This window comes from Leuciscus leuciscus (genome assembly GCF_965113295.1).
Source record: "Leuciscus leuciscus genome assembly, chromosome: 24".
In the NCBI taxonomy this organism is placed as follows: Eukaryota; Metazoa; Chordata; class Actinopteri; order Cypriniformes; family Leuciscidae; genus Leuciscus; species Leuciscus leuciscus.
Genome location: NC_138723.1, coordinates 12,258,396 through 12,276,917, shown reverse-complemented (window position 1 = coordinate 12,276,917; position 18,522 = coordinate 12,258,396). Strand labels below are relative to the sequence as shown.

General features: G+C 39.2%; 1 protein-coding gene across 3 annotated transcripts in view; it reads right to left on the bottom strand.

Moving 5' to 3' along the window:
* Window positions 1-1,518: 1,518 nt before the first annotated feature.
* The window catches only part of phf24 (PHD finger protein 24), a 38,628-nt gene continuing 21,624 nt past the window's right edge, over window positions 1,519-18,522 (bottom strand). The window contains exons 4-10 of one of the 3 annotated variants that reach the window (XR_014202452.1): window positions 11,687-11,765; window positions 11,300-11,502; window positions 10,585-10,751; window positions 9,124-9,159; window positions 8,122-8,211; window positions 3,060-3,218; window positions 1,519-2,496 (exon numbers count right to left, since the gene is read on the bottom strand). Coding sequence is in view for 2 of the 3 variants with exons in the window: in XM_082158425.1 (XP_082014551.1) it covers window positions 3,122-3,218; window positions 8,122-8,211; window positions 9,124-9,159; window positions 10,585-10,751; window positions 11,300-11,502; window positions 11,687-11,765 (672 nt within the window). In the remaining variant the exon portion in view is untranslated. Of the gene's footprint in view, window positions 2,497-2,573; window positions 3,219-8,121; window positions 8,212-9,123; window positions 9,160-10,584; window positions 10,752-11,299; window positions 11,503-11,686; window positions 11,766-18,522 lie in introns of those variants that run through there. The other 2 variants (XM_082158425.1, XM_082158426.1) reach the window with 2 other exon arrangements.

The window sequence follows — 18,522 nt, the reverse complement described above, 5'->3', positions numbered from 1 at the left end:
ACTCCACAGCTGATTCCAAGTGATCAAGGGCTTAGGACGTTCCAATTCATTGCAGTTTCTGCCAGTAGTGTGCACTCGCAATGATGACATCCGAGTGAACGAGACGGAGGGAAGTTAGCAAGTGAAGGGCATGACAATTTTGGACTGGAACGCAGCCAGGGTGCTCGGCTGTTTAGGGTGCTATGAGTGTCCTCAGACTGACAGACAGGTCGGCAGGCAGGCAGGCAGAAACACACACACACACACACACACACACACACACACACACACACACACACACACACACACACACACACACACACAGAGAAGGAGAGTCCAATTGGCAGGTAGGCAGACAAAATCAATCTTTTGTCAAATCAACTTAGAGCATTTATGTGGTTCAGATAACTTGATATTTTGTGTTTCTGTTGATTTATCCAATCTCCATCATTGTATTAACTACTTTTTTTAATTTCAATGAACGTAATATTTTAAGGCAACCAGGTTACTCCCTTTTTTAAGTAAAACCAACAGTAATGTTTTTACAGTGTATAAATGACTCAGACCCACACAGCTGAAGAGTAATTTTTGGAGTTAACGTCATGCATTTATTTTCAACACTACCAGCAAAACTCAAGAGTATTGCACAGTCCCTTGAAATAACTGCCTAGCACAATCCAATACAAACCTTCTATAAGCAAATACAGTGGATATGACCATATAAACAAGAGCGGATATGTTTCATATATACCCCCCTCAAACAGTTCGATATAATGAGTGTTTTAACCCAGGTGCCATTTTACAGGAGTGTGCATGATTTACGCCTAATAAAAAAGATTTTAGATGTTATAAAGTGTTTTCATCTTCAACATGATCGTACAGGAAGGAAGGAAGGAAGGAAGGAAGGAAGGAAGGAAGGAAGGAAGGATGAATGAAAGGAAGGAAGGATGAAAGGAAGGAAGGAAGGAAGGAAGGAAGGATGAAAGGATGAAAGGAAGATCTGAGTCGTTTTGTTTAGGCAGTAAGTTCTAATCCTTTCAGGGCTCTTTCCTTTAAATTAGCATTTTAATCTTTTGGAAGATTGTACATTTGCATCAGCTATTTTAGGTAAACACTGAGTAAAGTCACCTCAACAGGTGTTACATTTTTTACAGACCCAGTAAAATATAATAATTCTGAAAGTAGTGAGTTAAAGAAACATCAAATGAAAAGTAAAACAACAGGTCATGATGACACAAAGAATGCAAGGAAGGATTATGGTCTTACGAGGCCCCGTGTTATTGCTTTTTCCCCAGGGATAAAACATTTTATAAAATTAAATCTTATAATACTTTTTAATTGCGACTTTGCATTCCACAATTGCAAAAAAAAAAAAAAAAAAAAAATCATTTTTTAGACTTTTTATCAACCTAGTGAGCTGCTTTGCTATAGAATCCTGAAATGAAAGCTTACAAGTGACCAATTTGAACTGATTTTCAAAGCAACTATGATGACTGGATGAAACACACAGGATAGACTTGACTGACAACTGATTGTGTCACTCGTATTGTTTTGAATGGGGAAAAGTCTAACGATCAATATGGTGGAATAAGTCCCGCCTTCTAAATAAGAGCCAATTGCCGATTGGTAAAATCATCAGCTTCCACTGCACATTAGCTTGAACATTTTTTTTTTCTGTCATGATTTGAGCGTTTAGAAACAAAATGTATGAGACAGTTGTTGTCACATTTCATTGGTGATTTCAAATATTAAATTTAATCGTAAGCTTGGCGAACAGTTTTGAAAAAATGTATGTTTTCCCATTCAAAAAGATATGCACTTGCATGACCGAGAGGAGTTTCAAAGATGGCCGCCGAGTGAAATTACTTGTCTTAAAGGGACTTTAACTGATTTCAATGGAGTTTTTCAATTGGCATGTTGCTAAGATAATGACATAATATTCTTAAAACTATATAGAACACACAGATATTGGGTAAAATAATTGGATCTTTAATTGGAACTGTTTTATTTGTGTTCTTTAATATTGAATCATATGATTTTTGTCAAAATTAGGTATCTTAGAAAGCTTCATAATTAAGTTTTTGGTTGCTAAACTAACTAAGAAATAATCTAATAACCATAAATATTCACAAACAAATACTGGGTAAAATAAGATTCAAATAGATTAAGTTGGCAGCTCACTAAGTTTTAGAAACGAATCAAAAAGACCTTATTTCACAATCCAATCAATTCCCCATAGATAGAAATCAAGTTCTGCCCTACTTTTTCCACATTACATATCCTCTTCCACTCAGAAATATAATATGGAAGTAGAAAATTAAGAATCACAACTCAAAATGCGACTTGTCATGTGACTGAAAACTGATGTCGATCTTCTTACTATAGTATCTTAATAGTAATGTTTAAAAGTAGCGTTTGTCTGTCAATAACAATTTTTACGTTTCCTTTGTTTTCACTTGACTCAGCTTAAGGCCCCTGGCAGTCTGGAAGCTCCTTGGCCTGGTCCATGATCCATCCCTGAATGTATGGGAATAAATACAAATACAATATTTCGTATAATATATATATATATATATATATATATATATATATATATATATATATATATACTGTATATAGTATCAATATATAGCATCTCACTTTGATTCATGTGCCCACCATATTCTCTGTATATTCATATTTTATGGTGACTGAAATTAGATCATCAATAATCCGACTACTGCTCACACATTGATCCCACAACTCATTCGGCTAGAGCCACAACTGGAAAATGGTATAACACGTCAACATCAAAAACACTACGCAAACACTGTGGTGCTGTAATTTTGCAAACGTGTGACAGGTTCTCCGATCGAAACAAGTTACTTGGTCACAAAAATCAAAAATCAAACAAGCTCGTGAAAGCTCAATTCTGAAGTGCTGACAGATGTGCTATTGTTCAAGAGCGTTGAATTTGTCAGTGTGTCGCTAGATTGGGTTTTTAGAGGAAAAATCCATCGATGGCTTGTACAGTCTTTGAGTGTGGTGGCGCACTCATTTGCTTTTGACTCTCGTGTAACTCTCGCTTTAGTCCTCTGTACCTCTTGCTCGTGAATCTGGACCCAGGAAGCCCCTCTGGAAGTCTCAGGCTATGTGGCCGCGGTTAGAGTGGCAAACGGATGTGCATGGCTGAGCTGTTGGGCCTGGAGGCCAGGATGTAGATGGCGCTCTCCCTCAGGAAGTTATCCCAGGTAAACGGTCTGGAAAACATGATGGTACAATTGCTGAGAAAGCTATTAAACCACTTATGAAAGCCAAATCTTACAACTGTGATAATTATAGACCTATTTCAAACCTTCCTTTTCTGTCCAATTTTTTTGGAAATTATGTGTCCGCCCCCAATTCTCCTTCTGACAGAGACATGACAATCTTTTGTTAAAGTATTTAAACCATGAAACAAGCTAATCAGCCACGAGGTGAATCACAACACAAACTGTGATTTGAAGCAGAAAAGTTTTAGAAAATCGGACAAAAAGATAAAAGTACAAGACTGTACTTAACAGTTTTAGTGGGTTAAAGAACTACAATCCCATGAAGCATTGTGTACAGAATCATCGAATTAAAAACGATGGAGAAATATAAAACTGCTCATTTACAAATGTTGATAAATATATTTTAAGTATATTGCTAAATATGCATATATATTCAAACATTTCAGTATTTTGAGTGTAGCGAGATCGACTTGATTACGTCATTCGCATTGCTTCGTGGGAGCAGAGGTGTAAAATACTTGAGTAATTTTACTTGATTACTGTACTTAAGTATTATTTTTGGGGATTTTTACTTTACTTGAGTACAATTAAAAATCAATACTTTTACTTTTACTTAATTACATTTTTTAAGAAAAAAAAGTACTTTTTACTCCTTACAATTTTATTTATAGTCAAAAAGTACTTCTTTTTTGGAGATCACTTCATTCTATTTTCCCTCGCTATTACCAAACCAATTGAATTGCGCTCATGCCTAGTTTAATTTAAATGTCATTTATTCTGCCAATGAGATTCGTTTTCACATTCCATGAAATTGGTCAGACATGTTCATTGGTCCTTTGGAAGTGACTTCATGTCACATCTATTGCCCTTCACTAAGCCCCGCCCTCCTTAGTTACTGTTGCTACAGTACGCCTGTCAAGCTTTTGCACCTGGCACGTCTATTACAGTATGTATGCACCGGTTTCAGACATTCCCAAGGAGATAATTAGCCATTTTTGGCGAACAGGTGAAAATCTGAGAGAGCAAGACAAAAGGGACTGCAGTATGCATTCGAGGGATATATCCACGACATAATATGCAACCGATTAGGAATAATTTCATCAAAATTGAAGCTAAGCCTATACTGTAGGTCCCAGCGCAAGCAGCAGCCGCCTAATACGCTGACCATTCAAATGGGAAACACACAAATTGAGGAACAGCTATGTGCATGCACAGCAGGGTAAGTGACATTTGAAAATTTTCTAATATTTATAAATCAAACAGCTTATCCAATAAGTATTGTGGAATTAACACAAGACATTAGCCTGACCACTTTGCAATGATAACATTCTCCCGCTTATATTTTTAGCGCGCCAGGCTACCGCTCACAGGTCGTGGGTCACATAAGTGACTAACTTACTGTTATGAACTGATTAAGTTTGCATACCAACCTTTTCCTTGGAGATCTCCGGCAAGCCCCCTGATGTTCCCTCCTTTTACTAACTACCTTTTACTTTTACTAGAACTAACACCGGGACAGTCGCGATCGGATTGGGGTACTAGTTTGGCCGTCGATTAACAAAATGCTGAAATATATTTTTAAGTAACGTTAAGTTATGTCAGTGAGCCTCCGTCTTGCCTTTAATCACACTGCTTGATCCACGAGCTGGACAATAACTTTATTCTAGAGCTGCTATAAAGCCAAAACACTTTATTTTAAATTTCCTATTATCAATGTAAAGCTGCTTTGGAACAATCTACATTGTTAAAAGCGCTATATAAATGAAGATGACGCCCAGCATTTCTCCCCTTGGGTTTTAGGTTTCGGGAAGGGAACAAAATCCACCACCCCGTCCAAACTTTTAAGATAACGGGTATCAGATTTGCACAATCCATACACACAACGCTTCGCATGTTTCCCTCGCTCGAAAGCTTGCCAGACCTCCCGCGCCTAGTTATGGTTGCTAAGCCACGATTGGCCTGTGGCGGTTTTCGGGCGTGGCTTAGCGAAGGGTCAATTACCACAATGCACAGCACCTTGACCTGGAAATTAGAGAAATTATAACCAGGGGGGCAGGGTTTCATAAAATATTGAAGCTTCCCCGGGCGCCGACATTGATTAGCGGACCCCCACCTGCTGTTAGCATTCCATTGACTCCCATTCATTTTGGCGTCACTCTGACAGCGAATAACTTTACATCTGAGGCGTTTAAAAACTCTATTTGTCAATTATTTATTTATAAAGAAACACGAAAATGTATAAAAGGCTCCATTACCTTGTATCTTACGTTATGGCCCTGTAGAAGCAGTTTTTGTAAAAATAGGCTAACGATTGCGTCATAACCACGCGACTCTCTGTCACACAGTAGAGAGATTACCGTATGGACAGGAGGAGAAGCTCACGGGCAATCGGGGGGACGTGGAGGCAAAATGACAAAGTAATTAATCAGAATACATAGCAAAAGTTGCTCCTGCTCCTAGCTCATGGACACTTCCTACTCACACTCTCCGTCTCTGCAAGTTTCGGAAGGGAATGATTCAGATTTCTCTCGGCACAGCTACTAGAAGACAGACGGGTTGCTCACGTCACATCTACGTCGTCAAGCTCAGTTTGAGTCTGCGCAGTACGCTCGACCCCCAGGAAGTGAGTACTTCTAATTGACTTTACTTGTCTCCGTTGAATCCAATGGGGTCGCTGTGTCCAGTTTATATACTGTCTATGATTATAACAGTCAATCAGTGGAAGAAAATGGAGGAAGATTGTGATTCAGCTGCGAACCCGTGGCCGTACCGTAGCGAATTCTTTTCTTTTAGTGGTAAAAATATGTTTAGTGGATTGTTTAAAGCATGTTGCATACTGGCATTAGATAGTAGTCTTATAGTTTGATAATTAAATACAAACAGTTCTAAAGCAGGATAAAACCTTGTAAGTGGTTCATTCACTTCATGTTTTTAGAGATTAAAAGCTTAAACAAGAATCTCTAGTTTTCATTCTTGCTTTTACTTTTACTTCTTTAATACTCAAGTACAATTTTAATGTGGTACTTTTTTACTTTTACTCAAGTACGATTCTGGCCAGATACTTTTACTTTTAATTGAGTAAAATTTTCCCTCAGTACTTGTACTTTCACTTGAGTAACATTTTTGAGTACTTTTTGCACCTCTGCGTGGGAGTGGGCAGAGCTAAAGAGCTTTTTTTGGAGCGTGTTGCTTTTTCGACTATAATTGGTGCACAGTGTCTGCACAGCATCATGGGTAATGTAGTTTTTCACCAGGAATTCTGCTGTTAAACAATTATTTTAATATAATGTGGGCTGATGGCTTCAGTATAAGCAAATACCATGCATTTACAAACTCTTAGTTCACATTAGGTCTAGGTCTGTTCTAGGTGCTAACTAGAGGTTGATTGACAGCATTGTTAAGTGGTTGCTATGGTGTTCTGGGTGGTTTCTATGTTGTTTCTAGATGGTTGCTAAGCAGTTGATGGGTGTTCTGTATGGTTGCAAGAACATTTCTATGTGGGGCTTATGTTCTAGTTGGTTACTAGGGTGTTCTGAATGGTTCTCTAGGACATTGCTAGGTAACGTTAGTTACTAGATGGTTGATCGACATAGCATTGCTAAGCAGTTGCTAGGGTGTTCTAGATGGTTGTTAGGGCATTTCTACACAGTGCGTTGGGTGTTCTGATTGGTTGCTAGAGCATTGATAGGGGTTACTTACGAATTCCAGTTGATTGAGGTGGTTGCAAGGGTGTTCTGGTTGGTTACTTTGCTGTTGCTAGGTTGTTGCAGTTATGCACCATATATGCACCATATAAACTGCAGTTTATATGGTGTTCTGGATGGTTGGTAGGGACTTTTCAGGTGGTTGCTAGAGCACTGATGCACTCTAAAAAATGCTGGGTTGTTTCAACCCAATTTTGGGTCAAATATGGACAAACTGGTTTGTCCATATTTGACCCAAAGTTGGGTTTAAACAAACCAGCATTTTTTTAGAGGGGCTTACTAAAGAGTTCTGGTTGATTGACTTGGCATTTCCAGGTGATTTCTATGGTATTCAGGCCGGCTTCTATACTGTTGCTAGGTGGTTGCTAAGCAGTTGCTAGGATGTTCTGGATGGTTGGTAGGGCGTAGTAGAACTAACAAGTTCTGGTTGATTGACTTGGCATTTCCAAGTGGTTGCTAGGGTGTTCTGGATGGTTGGTAGGGCGTTTCCATGTGGTTGTTAGAGCATTGATAGGGGGTTACTAACGAGATCTGGTTGATTGGCTTGACATCTCCAGGTGGTTGCTAGGGTGTTCTGGCTGGTTTCTATGCTGTTGCTAGGTGGTTGTTTAGCAGTTGCTAGGGTGTTCTGGATGGTTGGTAGGGTGTTTCCAGGTAGTTGCTAGAGCATTGATAGGGAGTTACTAACGAGTTCTGGTTGATTGACTTGGCATTTCCATTATGTTTGCTAGGGTGTTCTGGTCGGTTTTTATGCTGTTGCTAGGTGGTTGCTAAGTATTTGCTAGGCTGTTCTGGATGGTTGGTAGGGCGTTTGCAGGTGATTGCTAAAGCATTGATAGGGAGTTACTAAAGTTCTGGTTGATTGCTTTGGCATTTCTAGGTGATTGCTTGAGTGTTTTGGGTAGTTTCTATACTGTCGCTAGGCAGTTGCTATGTTGTTGCTAGGCAGTTGATAGGGTGGATTTGGGTTGTTCCTTGGGCGTTTCTAAGTGTTTGCTAGGGTGTTACTAGGCGATGCTTAGGATGTTCTTACATGGTTCAGATTCCTCCTATATTAGTCTATGATTTTTTTCAACAGATTTGAATGGGAATCATGGAAAATGGGATTTGATCATTATGGGAGCATGCAGTGCATCTTGGGTGATAGACCATCTGCATTGTAAGTGAATATACACACACACACCAACCTGTTGTCATTCTCCATGGCTTTATCTCTGCTTCTCTCGCTGCTGGAACTGGCAGGACTGCTCTCAGATATTGGACCAACATGGCTGATACTGCAGATGAAGAAAGCAAGCTGAAACACACGCTGTTTGATTCAGTCACACCCACACATACATACACACACATACTACTGGACAGCTCACAGCAGGCATCACTTCTACCGGCTCTGAGTTTTCACAGTCTCATTTATTGTTCTCATGACACCTCAGAGCCTGGGGAGACGATACCTAACCACCGGCAAGACAAAACTAGCTCACTCATGCATTCAGGACTTGAATTGGAATTCAAAATGCATTCTCAATTCAACTCTGAATGGCCCACAATCCTTATACAGTAGTCTCACAAACTGCAGACTTTGCATGCCATTCAGTACACTGAAAGGATCTGACAAACTTAATTGAGTGAAATAAATTCATTTGAAACATGAACTTCTTGTAATTAAGTTCAATGATGTGTGAAGCAAAACAGAGTGCCACCATGACCAGTGCATTGAACATCGACCCAAACATCTCCTGCAGAACTGGGACCGCTCAGAGTCGAGACGGTCTGCTTTGATCTCAAGCTCTCAGTTGATTTTAATGAGCGTAAATTAGGATGCAAGCTTAATCATGCCATGAACAAGCCAAACACCCACAACCCCATGCACCCGCACACTCAGGCGCTCATTTAACCTGCCGTTCCCCTTAAAACTATAAGGTTTATAAAAAATATAAGGTTTTCTCTGAGGGGAACAAAAGCTCCTCTTTTGATCTTGATAATGGGAGGACAAGATCTCATTTAATACAGCCATAGTGAACAACCATTACAGTTAGTTTAGCTTTGATATTTTTAGCCACTGATTCCTTGGCCTCCATCATGGAATATTTAGTAATTTAGGTGATAATGATTATAATGAGAATAATGATGGTGATGGCAGGGAACGTAAGATGTTTCCAGGGGAGGCCCATGCATATAGAGTGACTTACCCCATACTGAACAAAGGGGAACACAATCCCATGAGTCTGCAGGGCAAATGGACATTCAGCAGTGGTGAAAAGGATGGGATGGTTGGTGAAAAAATAAAATAAAGCATGGAAAATGATGTCAAAACAGACTGTCCAAATACTGAACTCACAGATATGTTGATAAGTTAATCAAAATTCATGTTTAAAAAAGTAAATAAGCTGATCAAAAGTGGCTGTAAAGACAATTATACTTTTACAAAAGCTTTTATTTCAAATAAATGCAGTTCTTTTGAAATGTCTATTTATCAAAGAATCCTGAATAAAATCGTATCAGTTTCCAACATATTAAGCATCACAACTTGTTTCATTATTGATGATAATAATAATAATAATAATAACAATAATAATAATAATAATTTTTCATCAGCAAATCAGAATATCAGAATTATTTCTGGAGGATCATGTGACATCAATGATGCTGAAAATTCAGCTTTGAATACATTAGCCTACATTACATTAAAATAAAAAAATAAAATAAATTTTCTATTACAACATTATTGTTTTTCTGTATTTTTGATTAAATACAGCCAGATTACAACAAGAGACTTCTTTCAAAAAACATCTTATTTAAGTATCAACCTTGTCTCAGATATTTCTCCACAAATTCATAATGAGAATAAAAAAAAAATGATATACAGTATAGCACCACTAAAAATGTAATTATATTATTATATATATTTAAATTACATATATAAAATCTAATTCATTTAATTTAACCTCACTGCTGTCTAGGAGAAAGATTTAAGCCATTAAAGACGTCTCATTTGTGATATTTCTTTCTGGGTGATGGCGCTTGAGGAATGAAGGATTCAGGAGGACATATTCTATATTTGAGGTACCTGGCTCCATTTTTGCCCACAAATCTCAGCAAAAATGCATCATTCTGACTTTTGGGCTCTTCGAGAGAGGTTTGAATTATGATATGACTGGCAAATTGCGCTCTGTCAAAGTAAGTCCTTGTCCTTGGATTTAGCCTGTCATTGAGAATCTTTCTCCTTTCCACAGATGACTTATCCAACCGGTTATATCATCTAATTTACGTTATGCATTAATCCCAAAGTCAGAACTGTCAGCAAATGCGCTGCTTAAATGATTCATATTCCCCCGGTAGAGTTACTGAACTCAAAGTTAGCCAGTAATTCATGAGAAGAGATGGGGGATACATGCTAATAAAGTGAGAGCAGTTAGCATTGGCTAGCAGCTTGTGGAGGCATTGGCAGCTTGACATGGCTATAAAAACTGCCGAGCTTGATCCGATTTGTTGCTCCCAGAGGACAGGCAAATTGGACGAGTCCCTGAAATGATTTTGAAGTGTTTTTCTGAAGTTTATTGTTGATTATGTAGGAGGCTGTGATTGAGAACCGTTTAGAAATGTCCCGCTAACTGTGATTAGCTTCAATGTCTCTCATATAATTGGCTCACCTGACACTGCAGGACTGTGATTCTTTGTTAATCTTGTGGAACCAGGAGGTTTGGGCTCTTCTGGCTTCTCCGGCAGTAATGATCCCATCTTTGTCCTGGTCTAGACTCTGGAAAACGGCCCGTGCCCGATCCCTCTCCTTTGCTGTGAGGATTCTCACCAGCGAATTCTGGATTGAAAATAAACACAGAAAAAGTTCCATAATGCTTTTGGTTGCTTGCTTGATTTTTTGGGTGTAATTCAGCATTTTGAAAGTATTGAACATTAAAAAAATGCTTATAAAACAGATGGTTACGCTTGTAAACTCTGATTGGTTTAGCCACGTTTAAAGCTGTTTATTCATATAAACGCACACCTCACATGTTAAGTTGCTATGTTGTAATATGTAATGTGCAAACTGTAATAATATTTCACAATATTACTGTTTTTACTGTATTTATTATTAAATTATATTTGATTGATAAACATTAGTTTAAACGTTTTGCACTTTTTTTGTTTTTACAGGCAGTCATATTATTTAATTGCTTTGAATAAACATTTTAATGCGGTGCATTCATATTTTACTCATCTTTTGGCCTCAGGAGACAAGTCAAAAGCATTTTTTTCCCCTAACTGAAATTATACCTTTTTAATTAAAATATATAAAATATTATGAATATTAGTAATATTCAAGTAAAAAGTTCTAATTTCGTTTTTCAGCCATTTTGAAAGCCCTACCTCAGTCCGGAACTTCTGCAGCACCGAGAGTGACTCGTGGTAGAGGAAGTCAGACCACTCAATCTGACCCTTCTTCTCTGGATCCAGTGCTGCAAACTGAGCCAGAACCTCCTCTTCCTCTTCATCGGTCAAGTCTCGTTCAAAGAGCTGCTTGGTCACAAAGTGCCTGTACTGAAGGAGTTCATCTGACACCAGGCATGACTCTGAGCAGAAAGTGGGTGAGAGTGAAGTTACAGCATCAATCAATGGAAACAGTTCAGGGCTAATTACAGTACTGATGTGATAAATTAGTAAACCTTTAATTAGCTTCCTTAGTTTACTCCCCAAAGTCACATATTTAAAGCATGACTCTAGAAGAGGCTGTTAAAATGGGACTGAGAGAAACACCTGGAATGATCTTGCACTGCTTGAAGGTCTCCATCAGACTGTACATCTCTTCTTCAGTAAGCAGCAAGTTCACATTATCCTGAGGGATGAAGAGGAAGAGTCTTTCAGTTATGATAGAGCAGGTAGTTCACTTTAAAGAGAATATTACATTACACTGCTTCCTTTTGCTCATGGACTAATTGTTGAAACAACTGTTTCAACAGGAAATGTATTTTTAGATGCAAGAAAGCAAGTTGAGAACATTGTGCTTTCACTGATAAATTGTAAGATATTTAGAGATGATTTTAGCATTTACATGATGCATAATCCAATATTTACAAAGTGGAATAAATGGAAACATTTGCTAATTTAGTGAGAGCACAACATTTTAAATCGTGAAAAGGTAAAATCAGTAAGATCTAGTTTAACTTGATGTACTAAAATCACTAAAAATGAAATAAAAATGAATAAAAAAATAGACAAAACATTTTTATAATGACAAAAACTCATTACAAAATGAAAAAAATAAAAATAAAAAATAAATTCAAAAGTATCTCAATTATACTAATATACACTACACAATATTTACTGATTAATAATACCAATCACATACTGTACATCAACATTTGCTGTAAAAAGCCTAAGATGTGGCAGATTATTAAACCATGGAATGGATATTACAAAAAGTGGTTTATTTGTTGATAAGAATTCTAAATTAACACATTAAACTGACAACTCTTGTAAAAAGATTTTTTTTTTTTTTTTTAACGACTTAATGAGAAAAACATCTTACATAAAGCCTCTGGGCCCTTCAGACTGAGCCTTAAAACACTGTTACATTAATTATCTTCAGCAGCAGGTGATTCAATCTTTCTCTCTCCCTTTATCTTTCTAAAAAGGCAAAAAAATCTCTGAACTAAGGGTAATGAACGGCCTGACTAACTCGCCTCTTAAGGAAACCTAATGAGTTTGAGGTGTAAGAGGTGCAGGAAAAAGCTCTCAATGATCAAATGACAGCTTGTCCTTTCATATCAAATTCAGAGCGAGATTTCTTTCCTGGCTCAAGCTCTGCCTTCAAACAAATGCTGTCAGAGCCCAGTAGCACTGGGAGTAGCTGTATGTTCAATCAGCTTTTCTCAGCCTGATGAGAACTCATCTGAACAATGGCACTAGAGCAGATGGGGAGGGTAATTCTCAGAGGTTCCTCCATTTCCTGTCAGCGGTGACTGTGAGATACACTCCTTTTCTGAGGACGATCATTGAAATGAGATTGGATTTCATGTCTATTGTGTTTTCTATGTCCCATTCTCAACAGACACGGGTCAGAGACCCCAAAATGAAGAACAGATGTTACAAACAATGCTTAGCGAAAGGTGGGATTTACCATGGTCTCGAAGGCCACAAACATACTCTGAGCAGGTACACAGATGAGAATGTTTGCAGTCTGTTGTTCATATCTCAGTGGTAAATTCTCTGACCCTCTGGAAGTATGTGATTTGAAATCTGCCATCTTTGCTCATGGGTGAGCAAATTTTCCCATTAGTTATGCGACTATGGATCAGCGGGAAGTTTACATCATGAGAACACTGATTGGCTGATGGCACCGCGAGAACATGCAGTTCCAAGTCACCAGTGATTACCCAGCGGCCAATTCTCCACAACACAAACTGACAAACACATCTTAATAGCAAACACACACACACACACTCCCCTCCTTCTCTCTGCTCTCGGAGACAGAAGTCTCCAAACTCATCTCCTTCAAGCCATTTCTTCTTCAGTTGTACCCGCACTCACTCACATGATCAACACCTCTCTTCACACTGGTACCGTTGCCACAGTAAGCAGGCTCGGGTAACCCCACTGCTTAAGAAACCCATTCTAAATCCAGCACTTTCATTACTAAAACACTTGAACAAGTCGTGTTCAACCAAGTGGACAAGAAGAAACTGTGGAACATGTTATGCTATACTGTCGGAAATACAAGGCTGAAAGATGGATTCGAAACGCAAAATCTAGCAAAAATAAAAATGCAATTACAAAATAACGCGGGAAATGAATGTTATAGTTTTATTTTTCAATATCTTAAAATAAATAATTTGTGGGAGAGGATATTATTTATTTATTTATTTATTTATTATTTGTAAAAAGGGTGAGAGTATGTCATTTCGATCCACACTCAATACCAGTCGGTGGCGGTAATACACCATTTCGTTGTTTGTCAACCGCCAATCAAATTTCAAAAAGAAGAAGAAAAAGTTCAGTGTCCGGTATTATCTATGTTCAGTGTGTGTTGCTTTCCGTTTGCCTTCCTGTTAGACCTTTAGAGAATAAACCTTTTGAATTGAATCGAGAGCAACCGAGCACCACATCGCCATGGAGCCTGTGAGCCGGCCAAGCCATCCATCGCCGAGGGAGTGCAGGTGGATGTCGAGAATCGGAAGTGAGCTCCAACTCGCCCTCAGACCTCCTGATCCCCACCTCGCTCTCGGACCTCCTGATCCCCACCTCGCTCTCGGGAGGTAATCGCTGCGGCTCTGTCGCGGCCTCCAAGATCTTCACCATCTCTCCACTACCTCGGCTCATCGGCTGCGCGGTGGGCTCCATCCTCGCCGTGACATGGTCTCCAGTCAGCCCCATGGCGGCCCTCATCAGTGTTCCTCCATGGCTCCTCCCTCCGTCAACGCCGCCGTGAGGCACCACACTGGCTGTGGCCTGGATGAACAGCCATCATCCCCTGCTCAATGCCACCCCTTGGCTCACTCCACCTTCATCACCACCCTGGACTTTGTTGTTTGTACTCCTCCCAGTCGTACGTCCACCCCCAGAACTTTCATCTGCCTATCTGTGCCACCCCTTCGCCATCCCCTCATCCTCTTCATCTGCCTGTCTGTGCCACCCCTTCGCCATCCCCTCATCCTGACTACTGTAGGAGCACATCTGATCTCTTCTGGAAGGTGCATAATAGCTAAAAGCGGACTCACCATGCTTAGAGTGAACCCTTAGTATTTCTAGCTGATGTGATCCTAATGATCTGAGCCTACCGGGAGGAAGCATTCTGTCACATTCACGTTAGTTTGGACTCATTATGTTTTGTCATCACCTGCCTTTGTCACTCATTTGTTGTCACGGACACTAATCAAATTCAGCTGTGCACTCATCAGTCACCATCATTAACACCAGTATGTTCAATTCTGTTTCAGTTCAGTGTCCGGTATTGTCTATGTTCAGTGTGTGTTTCTATCCGTTTGCCTTCCTGTTAGATCTTTAGAGAATAAACCTTTTGAATTGAATCTTATACGTCTTCCTCATCTGTCTGCCAGCAACCACCCGTGACACTCGCAAAGGGGAAAAGCTAGCTAGCAAGATAATACACAGCTTATTCCTTTTGACTTTGTGCATATGTTGCTTCAGCTCAAAGTTTTCTTTGTTGACGTTCCCTATCATCAAAGACTTTTGAAGCTCTTTATAAGCATATCTCCACACTAGGTTCATGTCATATCAGTTTGAGATTTTATTGCTGTTTTTGAGCAAGAAAGGGCTGTAATAATCTAAATTTTCACACGACTAATCACAGTGCTTATTCTATTAAATAGCAAATCCCATATTTGACGCCAAGTGCCAAAATCAGTTTGACAACCAAGCCTGGACTCTTAATTAATTTTCCACCACGGTCTTCTTGTTAACACTTACTGATGCTAAATTTCATGCTAAGAGTTCCCCATCCCGCTCTCATTTCACATTAAGCCCTAGTTTGTCCCACTGCACTGAAATACTCCTGAAGACAGACCAGCTTTGTTTTTCTATGTTCTCTAGCTTTAAGATGTAAGGTGGACCAAGTGACATTCCTGGTAGGACGGAGTTTATACATAATTTTATTTTATACCCATAACAGATTTCGTAACTTTGTTTTATAACAAAAAGGGAAGGTCTTAAAAGGGACAATAAACACACAGAGCTCAATGCGAAGGAGATTACTGGTTACTTGCCCTGTCAAAATCTTCACTGGCCCCCCCCCCAAATTTTTTTTAAAGAAATAATGTTAAATAAAGTGAAGTAAACAGTCTGTAATAAAATAAGACCAAATGAAAAAATTACTAGCAATAGCACAAATAAATACAAAAGAAAAAATGTACACATGAAATAAACAGATTTCAGGTAGGTCGGGTAGGGTATTCAGGTACAAAATACTATAATGTATAAATTAAATACATATTATTTCAATTAAAACTAAAGAGGTCATTCAATCAAGAGTAGATTTGAGCAAAGTTTTAAAGCTGCAGTCCGTAGCTTTTCCTCTTTGTCGCCATCTCTGTTTGAAATCTGCAATTGCAGTCATTCGCGGAATTATCAGCTTTACGTGGGTTGTGCCTCGACACAGCACAGCGCGGATGAATCCAATGTTTTGAGAATGTGTGTCTCTCCGTCACCGCGCCGGTGTGGATACTGTCATTCAGAATCACAGATTATACTTTTTGGAAGTATGACCAACATAAGAGTTTTCACCGGAAAATGTCGTTCTGTCCAACTAAGGGGAAAAAAGCATTGCAGTAAATCACGCTGATTAAATCTAACGATCGCTTCATATCACGTCAAACCACGCAAATTATACTTTGTTCTCAAATTGTAGTGTTAACAACATCAGCATTGCGTGACTACATTTAATGCCCTTCCGATATTTATCCTTGTTTTCGCATGGGCCGGTTGCAGTGTCTTTTTTCTCCGAAGTCCGAACGAAGTCTTTTGCATTTTACAACGGGTGAATCTTGTCACTGGTGATTGTCATTTGAACCTTTCTGGATCCGCCATCAAATTAATAAGTTTAATTACTGTATTTCAAGTGCTGTGAGAAAAAGCTATACATCTCCACCTCCAACAACCTCACACGCAATATAGCCTCCTAGCCGAGACTCCTTCTTTATGTGTACAGATGTGACGTAATGACGCAGAGACAAGCTCGAGTTTCCCGCGGAAATCCACCAGTACCACTGGAAATAAAAACATTATTACAAGCTTACCGTTTTGAATCGAGCTAAGGCAAGCAGAGAGTTTTGAACTCTGGCTGGTTATGTACTTGCTCAAAAAAATTATTTTGGATAATTTTGAACCCAAAAAAGTTACGGACTGGAGCTTTAAATTAGCTTTTGTTCTTTAACTAACATTAATGACACAAGACAGCAGCAGGTATTAAGCTACTGTCACTTTACATTTACATTTACATTTAGTCATTTAGCAGACGCTTTTGTCCAAAGCGACTTACAAATTGGGACTAAATTAAGCAAGTCATCGTGAAGAGGCAAAAAACAACGCAAGAAGTGCTCAAAATACGAAGTTCAGGCATTATTCAGAGTAGCATAAGCCCGATAAGCGAGAATTTACCGGAAAATATATATATATATATATACTTTAAGACCTAATGCACGGATCTGACACACATTAGATTTTTCTCCCAACTGTTTACGTTCATTAAAAGTTTTTTATTTTAACTCAGTTAAGACTGTGCTTTCGAGGATACTCATCAAATCGGGCATTTTAACATAATTTTGTGTGTATTCGTCTGTTTAAGCATAGTAAGACGCAAAAGAGTGTCGCACTTTCTGAGATGCAGCTCTCGGTGTGTGTGGTTTGTGTGTATGAATTGAATTTCTTTCGCGTCTTCTTGCGCTTGAATGGTTTAAAATTGTTAGAATTTTTGAATGTTTGTGAAGACCGTGGTCACGTACTGCTTTCTAGTTTCTAAATAACAAGTGGATTTTTACCAAGTGGCCGAAAAGCATCTGGAGCTGATCTGAACATAGCACCAATTTTGCAATTGGACTTTTTTTGGCGTGGGGCCAGAGTGGGCCAAGCTCCTGACTGAGTGACCAAGCTCCCGCCCATCCTGGCCCCCCTTTGAAGCAGGGCCTGCTTGAAGATATTTAATGGTATTACATAAAGTAAAACACGTGTGTCCCTTGAAAGCTATATGACAGCGTAATCCCTAGTCTCAACATCTCTTGTCCTCGACACGCACACACACACACACACACACACACACACACACATGTGGATTAGGTTGTAGCGAGGGCAGAGTGAGAAAACCAGACACATAAGCTGTGAATTAGCCCTCCAAGGAAATACACGCCAGACATTTTGCCAACAACAAGCCGCTTCACATATTGTTTTGAGGGATGTGTCCACAGCTGTTAATATTTGCAATGCAGCATGGGATACATCCCATTTGATGGTGTGAGTCTACTGGAAAGCAGCGAGTGCATCTGGAGTGTGTAGCAGCATCCTCAGAGTGCTACAAAAATGTCTTACTCGCTCAACAAATGATTTAAGCATCAGCAGCCTGTGCGACCAAGATAAGCACTCTACTTCATGCTGAAGGACGCTTGCACGCTTTGGCAGCCCACTTTTTAATTTCAGAGCCAGACTCCTCTAACGCTGGGAGAAAGAGCACTTTGAACAAAGCCCAGACTCTCTAGCATTACACCATCATCTTGACACGCTCGCTACGCTGACCTTTGCGAGGAGCTGCACAGGGTAAGGATCTGTGAATATATGCTGGGCAACAGGTGGTTTATATGCTTGATCACTTTATCAGCACTTTTTAAAGAATAAGGATATTTAAAAGAAGCCCTAGTTTGTCCCTGGTCCTCATAAATGGTCCACAATAAATGTCATTATTGTCCCTCTCAACTTTGCTCTTCTGTTGACGTATCTATAATTTGACCAACATAAATCTGCTTGGTTTGAAAGTGACTTTTGTGTGAGCTTCAGAGATCAGCACACTATTGACCTTTCTTGTCCTCTAAATTTAGCTGAAATTACGCTAATGTGACTGCACCTTAAGGCTGAAGGAAAAAACATATGTA